The sequence below is a fragment of the Myxocyprinus asiaticus genome, chromosome 27, assembly GCF_019703515.2.
Source record: "Myxocyprinus asiaticus isolate MX2 ecotype Aquarium Trade chromosome 27, UBuf_Myxa_2, whole genome shotgun sequence".
Taxonomy (NCBI): Eukaryota; Metazoa; Chordata; class Actinopteri; order Cypriniformes; family Catostomidae; genus Myxocyprinus; species Myxocyprinus asiaticus.
This window is the reverse complement of record NC_059370.1, coordinates 24,767,426-24,787,973: the sequence shown is the minus strand read 5'-3', so window position 1 is coordinate 24,787,973 and position 20,548 is coordinate 24,767,426. Positions and strand designations below refer to the sequence as shown.

The following is a 20,548-nucleotide window of genomic DNA, read 5'->3' as shown; positions in this document are numbered from 1 at the left end:
CCATTTTAAGTTTTGAGTTAGAGGCGGCTGAGCTCAAATCTGCAGAAATGTGGTCGACCAAATTTGTCACTACCAATACCAAGCTGGAAAGCCTCATTTGTTTGTGTGAAGTTTTGGCAAAGGAACAGAAATGGAAGGACTTGGGGAACCTTGAACGTGAGGACAACCTCATATTGAAAACTTGAAATGAACTTCCCCTGAACTTTGCCACACTGCGACACATCAGTATGGCTGTGTTGACTATGTTTGGCTCCACGTACTCATGTGAGCAGTCTTTCTCACATATGAACAATATCAAGTCCTGCCAGCGCTCAAGGTTGACAGAGGAGAGTCTGAACGCCTGCATGAAATTGAACGGAACAACCTATGTGTAGCGAAGACGCCGGGGCAGTTTAATAAGTATAAACAGTACAACAAAGTAACAAATCAAAGGGTAAACAAAAAGCAGGCAAGGGTTCGGCACACAGGAAGACAGTCCAAGAAAGGCAAACCAAGTAAATCCGAGAGACAGAGGGGTAATCAAGTAAACAGGCAATAGGTTCAAAAACACACAAGCAGGCTGGGAAATACGATGAACAGGCAGGAGTCAAAACACAGGCAAAACAGTAATGGTAAATAACGCTCAAAATTGCAGACTAGGCAGAACAAGACTTCGCACTGAATGCATGTAAACGGGACTTAATGTGAAGCAGGTGGGTGAGTAATCAGTCTGAGCAGAGGGTTATGGGAAATGTAGTTCGTGAAGGAAGGGTTAGTACTCTGGAGATGGCGACCTCTGGCAGCATTCAGGAGAGATAGCAGGCGCTGCCGGTGTAACAGAGCCCCCCCCCCACGAGCGTCTCCTGATGCGAGGAGGTTGTCTGCGTCGGGGTCTACCATGACCTCTGGAGATGGCGACCTCTGGCGGCATTCAGGAGAGATAGTAGGCGCTGCTGGTGTAACACTATGAACCGGACTGCAAAGCTATTAGCAAGACCATGCAAAGCCTGAAGTCACACTAATTGTGAGTGTATCCGTAATGTAGGTGCAATGAAGTATAAATTTATGGTGGACTGACGTAAACCCTTTAGTATTTTGTAAGCAATGGCAGTTATTTTTTGGAAGCACTGTGCTTTGTTCTTCACTCACTCACTCATTCACTCACCTCACACACACATACACACACACACAAACACAGAGAACACTGAAGAAGTTTTATGCTGCTCAGGTGCGAACTCAACCTCAAAGTGAGAGCCCTGCACACAACACATACACACACAGTTAATATTGCAACATGTTACCTATTGTCTGTTGCGTATTTTTTTTTTTATTTTGAGTTGTCTATGGACCTAATAAAGGTTTACTGTTATTGAAAAACTGTGTTTTTTATAATAGTATAATATTCGTTTTTTCAAAGGCTCTTTAAAAAAAATGCATTAACGAAAAATGAAAAAATGGCTCTTTAGTGAAAAAAGGTTCCTGACCCCTGGTGTACACCATCATATCTGTATATACCGTATTACATTTTAGAAAGTTCAGACATTGATTTTTTATTAAGCTTTGCAAGACCTGTCACTTTACTGTACATCATGGCAATGCTCTGGATTCTAAAAACTAAATTTATCCACAGTTAACTGTGTGGACCCTTCATGTTCAGGCCATGGTTCCTGTATTCATGGTCAGTGCCACTGTACTTCAGGCTGGACCGGAGCTAACTGTGAGATGCTGCTCTCCATATGTCCAGAACACTGCTCTGGCCATGGCACATTCCAGAGTGAAACCAACACCTGCATCTGTGATGTGAACTGGACCGGTCCTGACTGCTCAACAGGTGACAATGCCTTCTGGTTATACAGTACCACTGATTTAACCCTATAATGCCGTATATATAAAATATGATACACAATGTTTGATGGTTCCTGTCTCACTCTCTGTTCAAGCTGAAAAGCAAAAAAAACATATGGTATGCAAGTTTCACATGTTTATGGCACCATCTAGTGGTTATTTGTGCGAAAAAAATGATTTCAATGTTTATATCGATCTATTTAAAATGACGGAAGACTTCCACAAAAAATGACTCTTATGTTGGGATAATTGACAACTTATTTGAATAAAGAGTAACGATATGATTGTTACTGATATTTTAAAATGAGTATTTGCTGAATATAAGCAACTTGTGCTTGGTGAAAATGTTGTATATTATTTTATTGAAAAAGCATGTTGAAATTACATGTATCAAATATGATACAATAGGCTTTTGAGGTATATCTCTCAATCACCATTCCATTCCATTCATGCCCACAAACAAAATAAATAAATAAATTAAAAAATATATAAAAATTAAAAATCAGAGATTTGAAAATTTTGTAAGATATAAAATGTGAACTAATATTTCTGTGTATTTTCATATATGCAGCCTCCTCTACCATTATAAAGATCTCATTTTTTTACATACAAGCTATGATGATGTCATCTTTCACTGAGACCCAGTGAAAAAATTTCTCTTTTTTAAATGTCATTATAGTGTTTGGTGCATAAAATACATATGATACAAAAAATTGTTTATTGAGAAAAAATATGTATTTTATTCATATTGCATTTGATATGCTGGTTTGAACTGTGATACATTTCTAACCATATTTATAGACCAAGGAGAGGAAGTTGTCATGGCCAAACTCTCAAACATTTGGTATCTCTGAAAAACCCAGGGAGTCCTCTGATAATAACCCAAAATTTACCACTGTAGCATGGATGGGCTAAGAAAAACTTAAATACAAAAAGGAATTGATGTGCCTTTGGAGGATAATGACCTTTAGAGCCTAATGTATCAAATATGATATATAAAAAAGAAATAATAATAATAAAAAACTGTTTATTTTTATAGTTTGTATAGTGGTACTAAAATCAGTGTAATGTCAAAAATATTCACATTTTCTGACAATTCTTTCATATGTCAGGTTTTACAGGGTTAATGAGATCAGTCATGTTGTGATGTCATTAGTTTTGATGTGAGTTTATTTACTACTTGTATCTAATACTATACAAAGTTATTTATAATTATAGTAATTAAAGCCTAAGATGTACTAGAGTTTAGAATCAGAATCAGAATCTTTATTGCCAAGTGTTCTCACGTACACAAGGAATTATTTTTTGTGATAGGAGAAACAAGTGCACACAGAACATTACAGTGAGACATAGAATATAAAACAAGGTAAGTATATAAATTGACACAAATAATAGGACATATAACAGAATGGTGTATGTACATGTGCAAGTTATTGAATTAAATATGTGAATTGACATATGTACATGAGATATTTATTTACATTTTTGCACTATGGGGGAGTCCTGAGGCAGTTTAATTGTCCATGGGGAAAATGGCCCGAGGGTAAAAATTATTCTTGTGCCTGAATGTCCTGGCACTCAGTGCTCTGTTGCACCAGCCAGAGGGCAACAGTTCAAAGAGGGAGTGGGCAGGGTCTGTCAGGTTCAGAGTGATTCTACCTGCACGTTTCCTCACTCTGGAGATGTACAGGTCTTGGAGGGTGGGCAGGGGGGCCAATAATCCTCTCAGCAGTACTGACTGTCGGTTGTAGTTTCCTTCTGTCTGATTTTGTGGCTGAACCAAACCATTTGGGGATCGAAATGATGGTGGAGTGTTTGAAGCAGCAGGGAACTTCACACTACTCCAGTGATCTATTGAAGATTTGTGTGAAGATGGCTGACATTCAGACAGGCTGAGTAGACACCGTCTGGGCCTGAAGCTTTCCTAGTCTTTTGTTTCCGAAAGACCCTGCACACATTCTCCTCACAGACCATAAGTGCAGGTTGAGTAGCAGGAGGGAGGAGGAGGGGGGTTCCAAGAGGTGTTGGTATGTGTGTGTGTGTGAAGTGAAGATCAGAGAGGGGGAGGGGTGTGAGACTGGGCTTTTCAAACCTGCAGTAAAACACATTCAGTTCATCAGCCATTTGTTGATTCTTTACAGAGCGAGGGGGAGGTGTCTTATACTTGGTAATGCATTTCAGGCCTTTCTTCACAGATGCAGGCTCGTTGGCTGAAAACTGGTTTTTCAGCTTTTCAGAGTAGCTTCTTTTAGCAACTCTGATTTCCTTAGTCATTGTGTTTCTGGCCTGATTATAGAAGATTTTAACCCACTTCTGTAAGCATCCTCTTTGGCATGATGAAGCTATCTGAGTTTTCCTGTAAACCATGGTTTATCTTTATTGAATGATAAAAATGTCCTAGTAGAGATGCACATATTCTCACAGAAACTGATATATGATGTCACAGTATCTGTGAACTCGTCCAGGTCTGTGGCTGCAGCTTCAAAAACACTCCAATCAGTGCAGTCAAAGCAGGCTTGTAGTTCCAGCTCTGCTTCATTAGTCCATCCCTTTACAGTCTTTACTACAGGCTTAGCTGATTTGTGATTGTTTACACTTAAACGTAGAGACACATAAAACAAATATATAATGACACTCATTATTTTACCACAAACTTAAATTCCTATCAAATGAAGACATCACAGGAAACAGTTGTTGGACTGTGCTCTAAAATGCTGTCCAGAGTTGGTGCTTATGTGGTGCAAATTACATTGTTAATACAATTTTAAACCATATAAGGATATACTTTGGATCAGGTTTGATAAAAATCTGATTTCTTCTGTCTCTGTTCAGAGTACAAACATAAAAATGGTTTTGAGTCAAATACAAAAGAAAAGAAAAAAATAGATATTGGCTGCCTGTGTAAACAAAGCTTATGTAAGCTGTTTTGAGTAATATTTTATTAATGTCTGCATTTTCTGTACAATATGTAGCACACTAATCTTTCAGAATTAGTGGAACTTTCCCATATTCCTTTGGTGATGTCTGTAAGTAATAGGTGAAAATAAAAAGAAATACAACTGCCCCCCCCCCCCCCACACCTTATTCCATTACATATGATATGCTATAATCATGATCCTGCATGTGCATTTTCACAGAGCATCTTGTGAAAGTGCTTTAATGAAAGAAAACCTGTCCTTTTGTACAAAATGAGTTAACACAGTTAATGTCGCAAATTTGCTTATTTGATTACTGATCACGAAATTGTGTGGAATCTTAAATATTTATTATATTATGTCACTGTAATCGTGTAATCACTAGCACGCAAGCAACAGTGAGAGAGGAGCAGGCTATTTTATTTATATGAAGTTTTTCGCACCTGCATTCCAATCTACATCTTGATGTAATCCTCCCTAATGATCATGCAGCATGTTTTCATCACCCAAATGAAGAAGAAGTTTATTTTATATAGTGCCTTTCCCAAACTCAAGGTCGCTTTACAATTTGCATATTTCATTGATACAATTAGACTGATACACACACACACAAAGTATCAGAACATCAATATCAAGTATCTGTTAAATCTAAGATGGTAAGTCAAAATGTGTAGAAAAAAGATATGTTTTTAGTTGAGACTTAAAAGCAGTTAAAGAGGAGATATTGCGAAGATTAAGAGTTAGTGGGGGGAATGGGAGTGTGAAGAGACTCGCATCACAAGTCGATCAACTATTTAGCCCTTTTCGGTGAATCGCACATGCAGAATTCTAAAACTTTTTTCCAGGTTTAATATATATTTTGAATAGACTAAGATTTTTTAATTTTAACCCCACGATGTGGGTTAATGTTTTCTCTTTTAGTCGTTTAATGTAATTTTGAGTGTGATCATGGATTAATGACAGTGTACCAGTATGCTGGGTTGGAAATCTCAAGGATTAATAGTGGGGTTTTCCGTATTATATCATGTGTTGTTCTGAAAGCAAAAATAAACAAATGATACACGGAATGTAGGCTGCCATTTACGCAGTCTCACCTAAGCAAAGCGGGTGCATTTTCTCACGTGGTTAACCAAAAGTGAAGTGCTGCTGGCTTGTGATGCGTGAATGGCTTGCATGTGCTGCACGAGTCTGTTGGGTATACTGCAGTCTCGTTACATTTTAACTTTTTGTTTAGCCTCCTATTCAGCTCATGAAAACACGCTGCATGATCATGAAGAAGGATTACATCAAGATATAGATTGGAATGCAGGTGCAGAATTGCATATGAATATAATAGTCTACTTGTCTCTCACCGTTGCTGGCGTGCCAGTGATTACCCCTCCATTGGCACGCACGCCATATGTTGCCGACTCCTGTACTAGACTGTCTGATCTGTAAAAATACTCTTCTTTTTAAATGTGAACTTAAGTTAGATTAATACTTACTGTATATGTGTTTAATTCATTTACTTGTACCTGTTAAATAGGAAACACGGCATCCATTTGTTTTGATTAGATTTTGTCGTGAGCCCCTACATGCGCTAGGTCTCTGCGGTAACACGCTCAACAAGCCACTTGATAAGATGCGCGGATTGACTGTCTCGGACATGGAAGCAGCTGAGATTTGTCCTCCGTCATCCAGATTGAGGCAAGTCGCTACACCTCCATGAGGACTTAGAGCGCATTGGGAATTGGGCATGCCAAATTGGGGAGAAAAGGGGAGAACCCCCCCCTTGAAATTGCAAGTTTTGGGCTCATAACTCAAATATTTAAATTAATGTGTTAATAACTAAAAATGTTGAGTACAAATTTGAATCCTAAAATCCCTTGCTCTTGAGTTATTTAATTATGTTTCCTTGGTCAAAGAGAATATATGGAGGCATTTAAATAGTTGTTATTCTGAATTCCTAGATGTTGTAGCTCTTTTGTAGTATGATTTATGTTGTTTTGTTGTAAATAGTTGTTTCGTGTGATGTCTTCATTAGGTTGATCAGTGGACCCTGTTAACACTATCACAGTTCTCCTTGTGCATGTGCAGCTGAAATAGTTATATATGCATTTCTGTGGAGAATTAATTAATAACTGACCTAGAATCAATTATCATCTTTATTTGAGCTGTGCTATTGTTTGATCTAAAATGGAATCTATTTAATTACATTTATTAATAACAGTAGAAAAAACAATATTTAAATAGCAAATCTTAGTTAAGTCTACTTGCATCCAGGGATGGGTAGTATTTCAGATACATGTGTTTAAAATACATATTTGAAATACAAAATACTATTTTGTACTCTGTATTTTAAAGTCTTTAAGTTTGGTATTTGTGCATTTTCAAAATACAAAAAATACTTTGTGCCAGTCAACCTCTTTATTAGGCTGATGATTTCTGTATCAACTAGTTCAGGCATGCCCCCTAACCCCAACTTTCTTGCATGCGAACTGCAGATGTCAGATCTGATTTCCTCCAAGGAAATATGGAGTCATGCTGCGTTCCATTCAACTCGGATGTGGGATATTCCTACTTGATATTACCGAACTCCAACCATAAAGGCATTCCATTGCCAGATGCTCGGAAGATGATGTGTAAGGAAATAAAACTGCAATGCTCCTAGCTTAGCAGCTGTTCGACTGTCACCAGAGATGTTTCCTAGAAACCCAATTGCTTTAATAACATGTAATGTAGGAACTTTGACTCATTTATTGATATTACTTAATAAAAGTTCATGTTTATCACTTACTTTGTATCTCTCCCTTGGTGCCGACAAGTTTGTTTGACGTCACACACCTGCATCTCGGCGAAATCGGATGCAGCCTTCAAGTGCACCTAGGCAGCTCATACCTCCAAGTCAGGCATTCGTTACAACGACATGTTATGCATTCATGTGGGAAACAAAAATATGGAAGCAGCCAAACTTAAAGGAATGTTCTGGGTTGAAAACAAGTTAAGCTCAGTCGACAGCATTTGTGGCATAATGTTGATTACCACAAAACATATAATATTGGCTCGTTTGGAAGACTGTGTCTTCCGGAGGTCGCATTTGTCGGCCGCATACGTCATCGAGGCTGTCTCGTTTCAGAAAAGGGAGTAGGACACTTCGTATGCAGCTTTTGAATGTGACCTTCTTTCACGGGAATTCGGAGGATGCATTAGGTGTATCCTTTGTGGGCACTTACAACCCAGAATTCTTTGCTTCAACGGAAATGTTAAAAAAAATGACGCCAATTTGCCCGTAAATATGATGTTCAAACGCAAGGAATGTTAATTCCCAAGTTGAAGTACCTCAGTAGATGGGTGCAGAGTATATAATATGTATAATTATATTAATATATAATTAAATAAAGTATTAGACTAAAAGTACATCTGTAAAATCTATTTTCTTTTCTCTTGACATCATTATAACTCTCCTAAAATGTACCTCATACATTCCCTTCCAGAGGGACTTTGTTCCCTTCTCACTCAAAGCACTCATGCTTGTTAAAGAGTGGTGTGCTGTCATAACAACCATGTTACGTTACGTTCCCTATCTGTCACTCACTCGACGTTGTGTCGATGTAGTGACACTAGGGGTCACTCTTGGGAGGCCATTGAGAAATTGCTGAGTGGAATTTGCATGCCACTCCCCCGGACATACGGGTATAAAAGGAGCTGGTATGCAAAAACTCATTCAGATTTTCTCTTCAGAGCCGAGCGGTTCTATTCATTGAAGCTGAATTCATCCGCGAAGTTCATTCACCTCATCTGCTGGATTCTACGGTGCATTTCAGCGGCTTCTCCCCCTCTGCACCAGTGGAGTGCAGAGAATGCCCCTGGGTGCTTCGGCAGAAACAACTAAAAGAGTATATTTTAAAAAGAGTATATTTGCTTTCTAAAAGAGCGGCACACACGGAACGTCTTTTTAAAGATGTCTTTCTGTTTGTGTGATATTCCTGGTTGCTCGTTATCTCTCCGCTTCTGACGGCCATGATCGCAGTCTTACGTGTCTGGGCGCTGCCCACGCGGAGACAACGTTAGCGGATGGGTCTTGTTCTCATTGCGAGAACATGACCATGGCAACGTTGCGGTCGCGGCTTGCATTCGTAAGAAAGCAAGCCACCCCAGCGGCTCCCCGCCTCTGTCCTTCTACCTATGGGTATGAGGCCGTGCCGGTTAGCACTGGGGGCGATTTGGGGACCTCAATGGGACCACCTCCGCCGGGTGTCCCCCCACAGACCTCCCATTCCCCAGCATGCTCGCTTGCCCCGGTCGGGCGCTCGGCCGAGATCGCCGGCTTGTCGAGAGCTCGACCTCTCGTTCGGAGCCCAGGAAGAAGACGAGTTATCGAGCGCAGCATCGGAGAGCGGGCTCGTCCTGTCGGACGCAGAGACTTCGACTGGGCTTCCTCCTTCGGGAACGGTCGCCCAGTCCCAGGCCGATGTGGAAATGATGGACATGCTTTCTCGGGCAGCCGTGAGCGTCAGGCTTGAGTGGAACCCTCCACTCTCCCCTGAACCCTCGCGGCTCGGCGATTGGTTTCTGGGCTCGGGGTGCTGCCCACGGCCACACCCCACCCCCGTTCCTTTCTTCCCGGAAGTGCATGAGGAGCTGACAAGATCGTAGGAGGCACCATCTACTGCCCGGTCCTGGTCTTTCAGCTACCCCGCTCTCGCTATCCTCGATGGCGGAGCGGCCAGGGGGTATTCGGTGATTCCCCAGGTAGATAAGGCACTCGTTGTGCACTTGTATCCGCAAAGTGCCACCACCTGGCACGGGCACCCGAAACTCCCGTCCAGGGCCTGTAGGTTTAAGTCGTCGCTGACGGCTAATGCCTACGGTGCCGCTGGACAAGCCACCTCCGCCCTGCACTCCATGGCTCTCCTGCAAGTACACCAAGTCAAGGCGCTAAAAGAACTGCACGAGGGTAGTTCTGACTCGGGATTGATGCAGGAACTCTCCGGGTGACGAAGGTCATGGTGCAGTCTCTCAGGCAGGCGATGTCCACAATGGTGGCCCAGGAGCGCCACCTTTGGCTCAACTTGGTTGAGATGCGAGAGGCTGACAAGGCACGGTTCCTTGATGCCCTCATCTCCCAGGTTGGCCTATTCGGCGACACCGTCGAGGACTTTGCCCCCAGCAGTTCTCAGCGGTGAATCAGCAGACGGAGGCCATACAACACATCCTGCCCCAACGCGGCTCAAGACCCCACACCCCGTCTGCCTGTCGCCAAGGGCGTCCTCCTGCAACTACAACACCGGCGCAGAAAGCAGTGCCACCAGTCTCGCGGCCGGCCGCCAATAACCCGAGGAAGGCTTTGAAGCGCATCTGAGACGGGCGACCCAGGGTCAAGGAGACCCGCTTCTCTGGAGCTGGTGAGCAGACCACTCCATCCCCCGGTGGAGGGTCGGGAGGAGAATCTTTTGTTTCGTTTTCATTTAATTTTGCCGCATGTCCAAGAGGCTGCGGTACCCAAAAATTCAACAAAAAAGCGGTTTACTTGTTCCCTGGGTCACATGTCCGGTGCGCACGGCCGTCGTCACAACCACTGTCCACCGTCCCATCTTTGCAGGTATGGTGCTCCAGCGGCGGTCCCCCCACCCCTGTGCGCCCAGCTGTGGCACAAACACGCCCACGCGGGATTGGGTCCGGTGGACTACGGGGACGAGACTCCTCCTCCCCCCTCCTCGGCCAATCTTATGGTGGGTGGCTGGAGCCAGGTAAGTGCTTCGATGTCCCTGGACTCAGCACGGCCACGTGGCTTAAATCCCTTCGACGTGGCACCTCGAGCTCTGTCCGTCCACGAGGCCCCACCCGCCAGTACGTCTGACGTGATCATTCCCTTGGTCCCCCTCGCCCAGAGTTTGGGCGCGTGACTCGCGCTTTACAACCCGTCGCGATGGCTGACCCGGTCCGTCTCCACCTTGGTGAAGGGCGAGAACGCCGCTACCTTGCGTGCAGAGATCGCTACCCTTCTGCAAAAGGGCGCGATAGAGCCTGTCCCTCCAGCCGAGATGAAGAAAGGGTTCTACAGCCCTTACTTCATCGTACCTAAGAAAGGCAGTGGGTTGCGACCAATCCTGGACCTGCGAGTACTGAACCGGGCTTTGCACAGACTCCCGTTCAAGCAAAAACGCATTCTAGTGAGCGTCCGGCATCAAGATTGGTTCGCAGCGGTAGACCTGAAGGACGCATACATCCACGTCTTGGTCTGACCTCGAAACAGACCCTTCCTGCAGTTTGCCTTCGAAGGCCAGGCATACCAGTACAAGGTCCTCCCCTTCGGCCTGTCCTTGTCCCCTTGCGTCTTCACGAAGGTCACAGAGGCATCCCTTTCCCCGCTGAGGGAGTGGGTGTTCGCATCCTCAACTATCTCGATGACTGGTTAATCCTAGCTCATTCTCGAGAGTTGCTGTGCGCACACAGGGGCCTCAAGCTCCGGCACTTCAGCCGACTGGAGCTTCGGGTCAACTGGGAAAAGAGCAAGCACTCCCCGGTTCAGAGCATCTCTTTTCTTGGTTTGGAGTTGGACTCGGTCTCAATGACAGAACGCCTCACGAACGAGTGCGCATAGTCGATGCTGAACTGTCTGAAGGCATTCAGACAGAGAACAGCGGTTCCACCGAAACTTTTTCAGAGGCTCCTGGGGTATATGGCATCTTCAGCGGCGGCCACAACGCTTGGGTTGATGCATATGAGACCGCTTCAGCACTGGCTTCAGACTCGAGTCCCGAGATTGGCATGGCGCCACGGGACACATCACGTGACCAACATGCCGATCTGTCGCCGCTTCTTCAGCCCTTGGACCGACCTTGCATTTCTACAGGCAGGGTTCCCCTAGGGCAGGTCTCCAAGCGTGTCGTGGTTACAACAGACGTCTCCAAGATGGGTTGGGGCATCGTATGCAATAGGCACACAGCCGCTGGCTCCTGGACTGGCCCACGGCTGTGTTGGCACATCAACTGCCTAGAGTTGTTGGCAGTACTGCTCCAGGGCAAGCACGTGTTTGTCCGGACGGACAACACAGAGGCTGTAGCGTACATCAACCACCAAGGCGGTCTACGCTCCCACTGCATGTCACAACTCGCCCGCCATCTCCTTCTCTGGAGTCAGCAGCGTTTGCCTTGAAGTGCCATCTGTTTGCTAAGTGGTGTTCTTCCCGATGCGAAGACCCCCAGAGATGCGCAGTCAGATCAGTGCTTTCCTTCCTGCAGGAGAGGCTGGAGAGGCGGCTGTCCCCCTCCACCCTGAACGTGTATGTACCCGCTATTTCAGCTCATCACGATGCAGTAGATGGTAAGTATTTGGGGAAGCACGACTTGATCATCAGGTTCCTGAGAGGCGCTAGGAGGTTGAATCCCTCCAGACCACGCCTCATCCCCTCATGGGACCTCTCTGTAGTCCATCGGGGTCTACAGGGAGCTTCCTTTGAGCCCTTGGAGTCAGATGATCTTAAGGCACTCTCTTTGAAGACTGCCCTCATGACTGCGCTCACTTCCATCAAAAGGGTAGGGGACCTGCAGGCGTTCTCTGTCAGCGAATCGTGCCTGGAGTTCAGTCCGGGTTACTCTCACATGATCCTGAGACCCCGACCGGGCTATGTGGCCAAGGTTCCCACGACCCCTTTTAGGGATCAGGTGGTGAACCTGCAAGCACTGCCCCAGGAGGAGGCAGACCCAGCCTTGGTGTTACTGTGTCCGGTGCGAACTTTACGCATCTATTTGGATCGCACACAGAGCCTCAGAAGCTCCGAGCAGCTCTTTGTTTGCTTTGGTGGACAGCGGAAAGGAAGCGCTGTCTCTAAACAGAGGATCGCCCACTGGTTCATTGACGCCATCGCAATGGCATATCAGGCTCAGGACGTGCCACCCCTGTGGGATTACGGACCCACTCCACCAGGAGTGTGGCGGCCTCCTGGGCCCTGGCCAGTCGTGTCTCTTTGGCAGACATCTGCAGAGCAACGGGCTAGGCAACACCCAACACCTTTGCGAGGTTCTACAATCTCTGGGTTGAGCCGGTCTCATCCCGTGTATTGGCAGGCATGAACAGGTAAGTTCCGGGACAATCTGGCCGGGTGTAAAGCTTGCACATAGCGCCTTTCCCCTCCCTTGAGGTGAAGACGTCCGCTCTTGACTACCAGTCGTGTTCACAGACTGTGATCTCTGGATGACTTTCCTCCGTAGCCCTCTGGCAGGTGATTTTGTGAATAATACTCGCTGACCGGCCCAGTACTTGCGCATATGAGCCCCTGTACTGAGGTAGGTGCTCCACATGTGCTGGTTCCCCAAAGGCGACCCCATATGATATCTTCCGCAAAATCGTTTCCCTGGTGGCAAACTGCGTCTTCCTTGGGCAGAGGCCCCTCTGCCCCAGGTCGCCATGCTCTGTAGAAACTCCTCCCCCTTCGGGTAGGACCTACCATGGGACCTCTGCACATGACATACTTCTGACAAGACTCGGTAAGACCATGTGATGTATTCCACTCAAAATACCCCCCCCCCTTTTTGGGCGGGGTGTGGTCTCCGCGGTGTCTTCCCCTTCGGAGGGACACCCCTCGACGCAGACACTTATGGCTCCCAGTCAGTTAACAAATTCCACTCTTTTTGGGGAGAAAAGAGAGGGAAAAGAGGCCTCTGCTAGGCTAGCCTGTCCCTATAGTTGGGCAGTCGACTTGTTCCTGACGGACCGTTCGACGATCATAAGAGCTTTGGGGGAGGTTATGTGATGGCCTGGTGCACTGGCTACGAAGCACACAGCAGTCTGCCCATCACACACCGGCATTTCACGTAACAGTTCAGCTAGTTGTGGCGTTTTGTATAGGGACCCCTAGTGTCACTACATTGACACAACGGGGAGTGAGTGACAGATAGGGAATGTCCTGGTTACTTTCGTAACCTCCGTTCCCTGATGGAGGGAACGAGACGTTGTGTCCGTCTTGCCACATCGCTGAACTACCCGCTGAACTACCCGCTGAAATGGCTGGGACATGGTCTCGGCTCCTCAGCACAAAACCTGAATGAGTGGTTGCATACCAGCTCCTTTTATACCCATATATCCGGGGGAGTGGCATGCAAATTCCACACTCCGAGGTGTTTGGGGCTCCCATGAGTGACCCCTAGTGTCACTACATCGACACAACGTCTCGTTCCCTCCATCAGGGAATGGAGGTTACGAAAGTAACCAGGACATTTCCATTTGTCCTTTGAAGGCCGTCTCGTTTAAACGAGGCTTGTTTGAAGGAGGACATCACAGAATAGCATTCTGAGATGCTATTCTTCTCGCCACAACTGTACAGAGCGGTTATCTGAGTTACGGTAGACTTTGTCATTTCGAACCAGTCTGGCTATTCTCTTTTAACCTCTCTCATCAACAAGGTGTTTTCATCTACAGAACTGCCACTCACTGGATGTTTTTTGTTGTTTTTGGCACTTTTCTGAGTAAATTCTAGAGACTGTTGTGCGTGAAAATCCCAGGAGATCAGCAGTTACAGAAATACTCAAACCAGCCTCTCTGGCACCAACAAACATTACACGGTCCAAATCACTGAGATCACATTTTTCCCCAATCTGATTCTGAAATGTGTCAGCACTCAATTAATAACAGAATGCAAGTACACTCTGCATTCTCAGCGTTGCCACATGGGGCACTAGAGCTGATTTTTTTCTTTCAATCAACAACTGTCATGGTGGACTCGGGCAGCAATTTGAGTTGAATCTTTTCGAAAAATATATACGACTTTTTGTACCCAGTCCATTCAAATGAACTTGTTTTTTCTCTGTGTCTCTCCCCACTCCTCAACTATTGACTCATCTACCACATCCGGGCTGCATCCGAAAACGTAGGCAACTGACTTGTTGCCTAATCAGTTAATGGCTTAACTGACAGCTGTTTGGAATGAATGGAACTCTTAAAGAAACTGGTCTCCAAACAGTTTGAAAAGCATTATTTTCATCCTGCCTCCAAAGGCAGCATTTTCCTGGTTTCGGACACAGCACAGGTTTCGTGGTCAAGCCTAAAAAATCTATTGCCCTCTTGTGGTCTGAGGTTTGTTACTGCCAGAGCAACGCAAGAGCGCATATAATGTATGTACAACGGGACCATGCATTGGCCATGCGTTGTCCAAGCGCTCGCGTCTGCGTTTACGTACTTGTTTCGGCCTTAACCTAAGCTCATGACCCGTATCTTCATGATTTTATGCACTGCACTGCTGTCACATGATTGGCTGGTTAGATAATTGCATGGATGATTGTTGGTGCCAGACGGGCTGGTTTGAGTTTTTCTGTAAATGCTGATCTGCTGGGAATTTCATGCACAACAGTCTCTAGAATTTACTCTGAATGGTGCTAAAAACAAAAAACATCCAGTGAGGGGCAGTTCTGTTGATGGAGATGCCTCGTTGATGAGAGAGGTCAACAGAGAATGGCCAGATTGGTTCAAACTGACAAAGTCTATGGAATCTCAGATAACCGCTCTGTACAATTGTGGTGAGAAGAATAGCATCTCAGAATGCTATTCTGAGATGCGGGTTGGCGCTATTTTGGCAGCATGAGGCAGACCTACACAATATTAGGCAGGTGGTTTTAATGTTGTGGCTGATTGGTGTAGTTAAGTTCATTCTATATGAACACCAATTTCATTTAACTTAAATACTCAAGTTTTGGGAGACCCCATTACTCAATTGAATTGAGGGAATGAATTTACTCAATCAGATGCATGCAATTAACCTATTAGTGTTTTCAGCAGTGGCGAATTCTCAGGGCCAGCAAAGCCTTCTCTGCTGGTTTAACATGTCTAATAAATAAATATTTTTATCCTTTCATTCTCATTCACCTTTTTGCCTATTTATTTACAGTCGCTTTCCACTCCTAATTCATCTAAAAGCGAATAGCAAACAACGAATAGTTTATCCAATCAGAATTTATTCCTTGATCCTTACAAGCGAAGCGTGACAACTGGTTCACAAATCCCATACCCAAAGCCATGCTCCTTAGCCAAAGCAGCACGTGAGTCTGAGCTCCACCCAGTCAGGCCTTCAGAATTTCCACAGAATCCCTCATCACTGCAAATGAATAGGCATCTAAAGCCAGATAGTCAGATTCATCAGCCAATCAGATTGATTTATTTGTTCTTGGTGGGTGTGGTCTTTAGGATATGTCCCAGTCCAGGCCTTCTAGCTGGCCTTGAGTGACGCAATCACACTTTAAGTGATGTACGTAATTTGAAAGCGAAGAACGCGAAATCTTGATGACGAGTCGGATGTCATCACTGCAGTTATTGCCGTTGAGAAAGAGATCCTTATGGATTTAAAAACCTAAGATGTTCTGCATGATCGTGCAATTGATGAATTAAACAGGAAAGGAGGGCTGATTTTCACTTCAAGCAAATTGGTAAGTGCTTTTTGCATTGTTATAACAACATCAGGAGTTTTCTAAGTGTAAATTAGGCTGGCTGGAGCATTCAGTGTCAGTTTAAGTTTTGAAAAGTAACCGTGTACCCTGATGAAACTAAATGTATTGCAAGCAACATCTAGATCGCAAATATTATTAGATAGCTTTTTCCTGGTATTAGACCTTCTTGGTTTTGGCTTTCGTGCACGGACGTGTTTTAAAATGCCAATTGGTATTATTATTTGGCTGTGATGTAATGTATGATGTCCATAGGCATAGAGTGTCTTATTAATTGTGAAACAGTGTTTTCTTAATGGCATGAATTGCACTGAAGCCAACACTTAAAATGCACGGGCTGCCACTGGTTTTCAGTGTATAATATAATATATCTGATGAAACAAAATAGCAATGGCGTTTTACAAAATGTTGAATTTAATCATGTAATTTAAACTTTTATCTTTTACTGAATATACTGTAAATAAAATAGTAGTTAAGCTACTAAACCATACCTTTGTACACTGTAATCCCTACAGATTAGTCATTACTCAAAAGTTTTGCGGAAACCCGATGCACTACCAAGTTTTATGTAAAGTTACTCAAAACATGAAAGTTTGTCTTCCTCTAACCTTATTTGCCATTTGAACAATATTTGCCAAATAAATCAAAGTTTTAAGCTGATTTAACTAGACATGTTAATTACGTAGAGTTTTTTTAAAAGTGCATTGCACTTCTTAAATTTTCTTCAAACAATCTTGTTTACAGATCCCTACTAATAAGTTTTAAGTTAATAAATTACATGTTTAAGTAAGCAGAACTGACAGATTTTGAACTAATGATTGCTCTTAACTTGAAATATCAAGTAAGCTAACTCATACATTTTGATGGCACTCAACTTAAAATTGAACTGTTTGATGAACTTAAAATTAACAAGTAATCTCAATTTAAATACTTCAAGTAGAAAAAAACCTAGTCAGTACTAGCTAGTACAGTGAACACTTGCATGCTTAATGCATGTTGAGTGATAACACTATACATTGATGAGCATAGCAATTGCTCAGTGAGTAAAGCAATACAGAACATTTGTAATTTGTACCGGTCCTCCACCTAAGCGCAAGCTCCACAATTCACCATAAAGGTAACCCCCAAAACTCAAACATAACAGAAACTCTTCTAAATAACACAACAAAAAATAAAACACTAACAAGTTTCCCCCTTTGCATTCATCTTGCACAAAGACACATATAACACTTAATTTGAACATTTACCCTCCCTTTCAAGTGCCATGCAAAGCATGCTGGGAAATAGAAATGCCCTGCCCAGTTTCAGTTGAATTTAAGTTCCAGTAAATTTAAAGATAATTACTTAAATCAATTCAAGTTACTAAAAAGTGTCAGTTTTGTGAATTCAAAAGACAGAGAAAGTTCTAAATACTCATCAAGGTTAACTGGTTAAAAGGTTAAAATTTAAATTTTACCTACTCAAAACAATTAATTATTTGGATTTACAGTGTGAATAATATTAGCTTTTATTTCCCAATACAAAAATAATTTTCAAAACAACACTGATTTAAACAATTTCAGAATTGGTCAACAAAATTAAAATGCTTTTGTAAACAGAACAAAATAACTTTGTGTGCATGATGACTAAATAACTATAGTTTCAAAAGTTATTAATACTAAAAAAAATGTTTAGAATTACTTAAAAGTTTTCCAATAGTCATGTTTACAATTTTTAAGTTTCACTTAAGTTTTTTTATTTTTTATTTAGAGAAATATTTAGAGAAATTTTGAGTACATCTGGCTCAATATATTTTTGTCAATAGTACCCTGGGGTGTACAGTGTACAGTAGTACTTCCTCTTCCTGAGTGTTTGTGAGCTCAGAGTAGGGCCACTTCTACAGTAGCTGCAGCTCTGGCCATGAGAGCCATGGGAGTGCACTCGCTTGCACAGTTGGGGTTTTGTCTCTTCATTACCACCACTATTCCACCTCAATTAAATAAACTTTAATTAACGGTTGTGTGGCATAGATCAACCAGCCTCCCACTGGAACCTGGAAGTGCTAAAAACAGATAAACACCTTACCGCTAATGAAAAATGTATTACATCGACTGTTGTGGAAAAAGAAGGCCATTTAAAAGAAAAAAAAGATTGAATGATTCAGCCACCCCTTCACCCTTTTAGAACAATTTAATATTCCAGAGAGCCAGCACAACCTAATCAGACCCTCCAAGGTCTTGAAATTGAACAACAACAACCTCCTCTTATGAGGGACGGCAAGAGGGCTCCTATGTACAGACATCAGAGAGACTTTACTTACGTTACTCTCAATTTGAGTTGTTATCTGTTATTTATTTGTTAAGAGGATTTTTTCCCTCTAAAGGTTGCCTTAGGCAACAGTGAAGTTTGAAAAAAAGTGACAGATGTACTGTAATATCTGCACTGATAAATTGGATCCAGCTGTAATGAGGCAGGCGAGGGTAAATTATCTAAATGCAGCTTTAATGTAACAAAGATAAACTAAGTAACTCAGAATATAAAGAAACAAAACACAGGGAACCAAGCACAGAGCATAACAACACATGCGAAGACTCACCAAGAAACCAGGGGAAACAAGGGCTTAAATACACAAAGGAAAACATGGGAATGAGTAACACCTGGGGAAACAATCAGGGTAAACCAATCATAAAATGAAACTACAAAAGGACTACAAAACTAACACAGGAAACAGGAATGGGGAACTAAACAAGAATTTCACATAAAAGTCTAGTCACAAACGGAATACGTGACAGAGCCCCCCTTTAAGGAGCGGATTCCAGATGCTCCACAATAATAAAAAAAGATTGTCCATTGGGTGTGGGGGGGAAAGGGGAAACAGGCAGTTCAAGGGGGCACAAGGGGCAAGGGGAACAGAGGAACCAGGCAAAACAGAAGACCAAAGTGATGCTGAACAAATAGACCAAAGTGGAGCTTGTGGAGCAGGAGATTTGGGTGTAGCCGGCAGAGCTGGATTCCAAGGCAGAGCTGGACACTTGGGCAGAACTGGCGGAGTGGAACACCCTGACATAGCCTAAGGGAAGGTGACCCACAGCGGAGCTTTTGGTGGAGCAGTCCAGGGCAGAGTTGGGGGGACGGAAGACCAAGTTGGAGTCAGGGAGGCTGGAGACCAAGGCAGAGCCGGAGGTATGAAGAACCAGGGCGACGCTGCAGGCTCCAGAGATGGAGCTGGGGGCTTGGAAAACCGAGGCAGAGCCGGTGGGAGTGAGGACCAAGGTGGAGCCAGAGACCAAAGAGGCCAGAGCAGATAAGGTAGACGGCCAGGAGACCAAGGAGACCAGAGCAGATCAGGCGGACGGCCAGGAGACCAAGGAGATGATCTCAGGGTAGGGACTGGGTCAGGAGTCCTGGTAGGTGGCCACAGGGCAGGGACTGGGACAGGAGGCCTGGGAGGGGGCCACAGGGCAGGGACTGGGTCAGGTGGCAGAGCCGCTGGAGGAGGGGCGGGCAGAGCCGCTGTAATAGGAGTCTCTGGGGGAGCGGGCGGAACCGCTGGAGGAGGAGTCTCTGGGGGAGCGGGCGGAACCGCTGGAGGAGGAGTCTCTGGGGGAGCGGGCGGAGCCGTGGAAGACTGAGGGCGGAGCCGTGGAAGACTCTGAGGGCGGAGCCGGGAGAGGCTCAACGAAGGCAGACGAAGGCAGGCGGAGCCAGGAGAGGCTCGAGGGGTGGACCTATGGAATGTGGAGCCGTGGGAGGCTCGAGGGGCGAAGCCATGGAAGGCGGAGCCGTGGGAGGCTCGAGGGGCGAAGCCATGGAAGGCGGAGCCGTGGGAGGCTCGAGGGGCGAAGCCATGGAAGGCGGAGCCGTGGGAGGCTCGAGGGGCGAAGCCATGGAAGGCTTGACGAGAGCTGGCAGCGACTGGGAACTGAACACCGTGGCCGAGACAGTTACCGGGGGATGGCTTCCATGGTCGTGAGTGCTAGCATCGACTAGGGAGCAGGAGTCCTTTTCCTTCTCCTCTTACTCTTCCGGACAGCTGGGAGCGCTGTTGCGGGAATGGCTTCCATGGCCGAGGATGCTGGCACTGGGACAGTCGAGGCTACAGGCGTTGGCTCTGAGACGGCCAAGGCTCCCCTTGCTTAAGCAGGATAATTCTGACAGCCGCTAGATCCATCTTGGTTCAGTCTTTCTGTAACGAGGCAGGCGAGGGTAAAGGATCTAACTGTAGCTTTAATGAAATGAAGATAAATTAAGTAATTCAGGGAACCAAGCACAGAGCATAACATAACACATGCAAAGACTGACCAAGAAACCAGGAGAAACAAGGTCTTAAATACACAAGGGAAAATAAGGGAACAAGGAACACCTGGGGAAACAATCAGGGTAAACCAATCATAAAATGAAACTACAAAAGGACTA

General features: G+C 44.6%; 1 protein-coding gene across 3 annotated transcripts in view; it reads left to right on the top strand.

The window, feature by feature from the left end:
* Window positions 1–20,548, top strand: part of LOC127417877 (teneurin-3-like) — a 209,726-nt gene that overhangs the window by 124,158 nt on the left and 65,020 nt on the right. For all 3 annotated transcript variants that reach the window (XM_051658120.1, XM_051658119.1, XM_051658118.1), the window contains one exon: window positions 1,610–1,810. In XM_051658120.1, coding sequence (XP_051514080.1) covers window positions 1,610–1,810 — 201 coding nt within the window. The remainder of the gene's footprint in view (window positions 1–1,609; window positions 1,811–20,548) is intronic.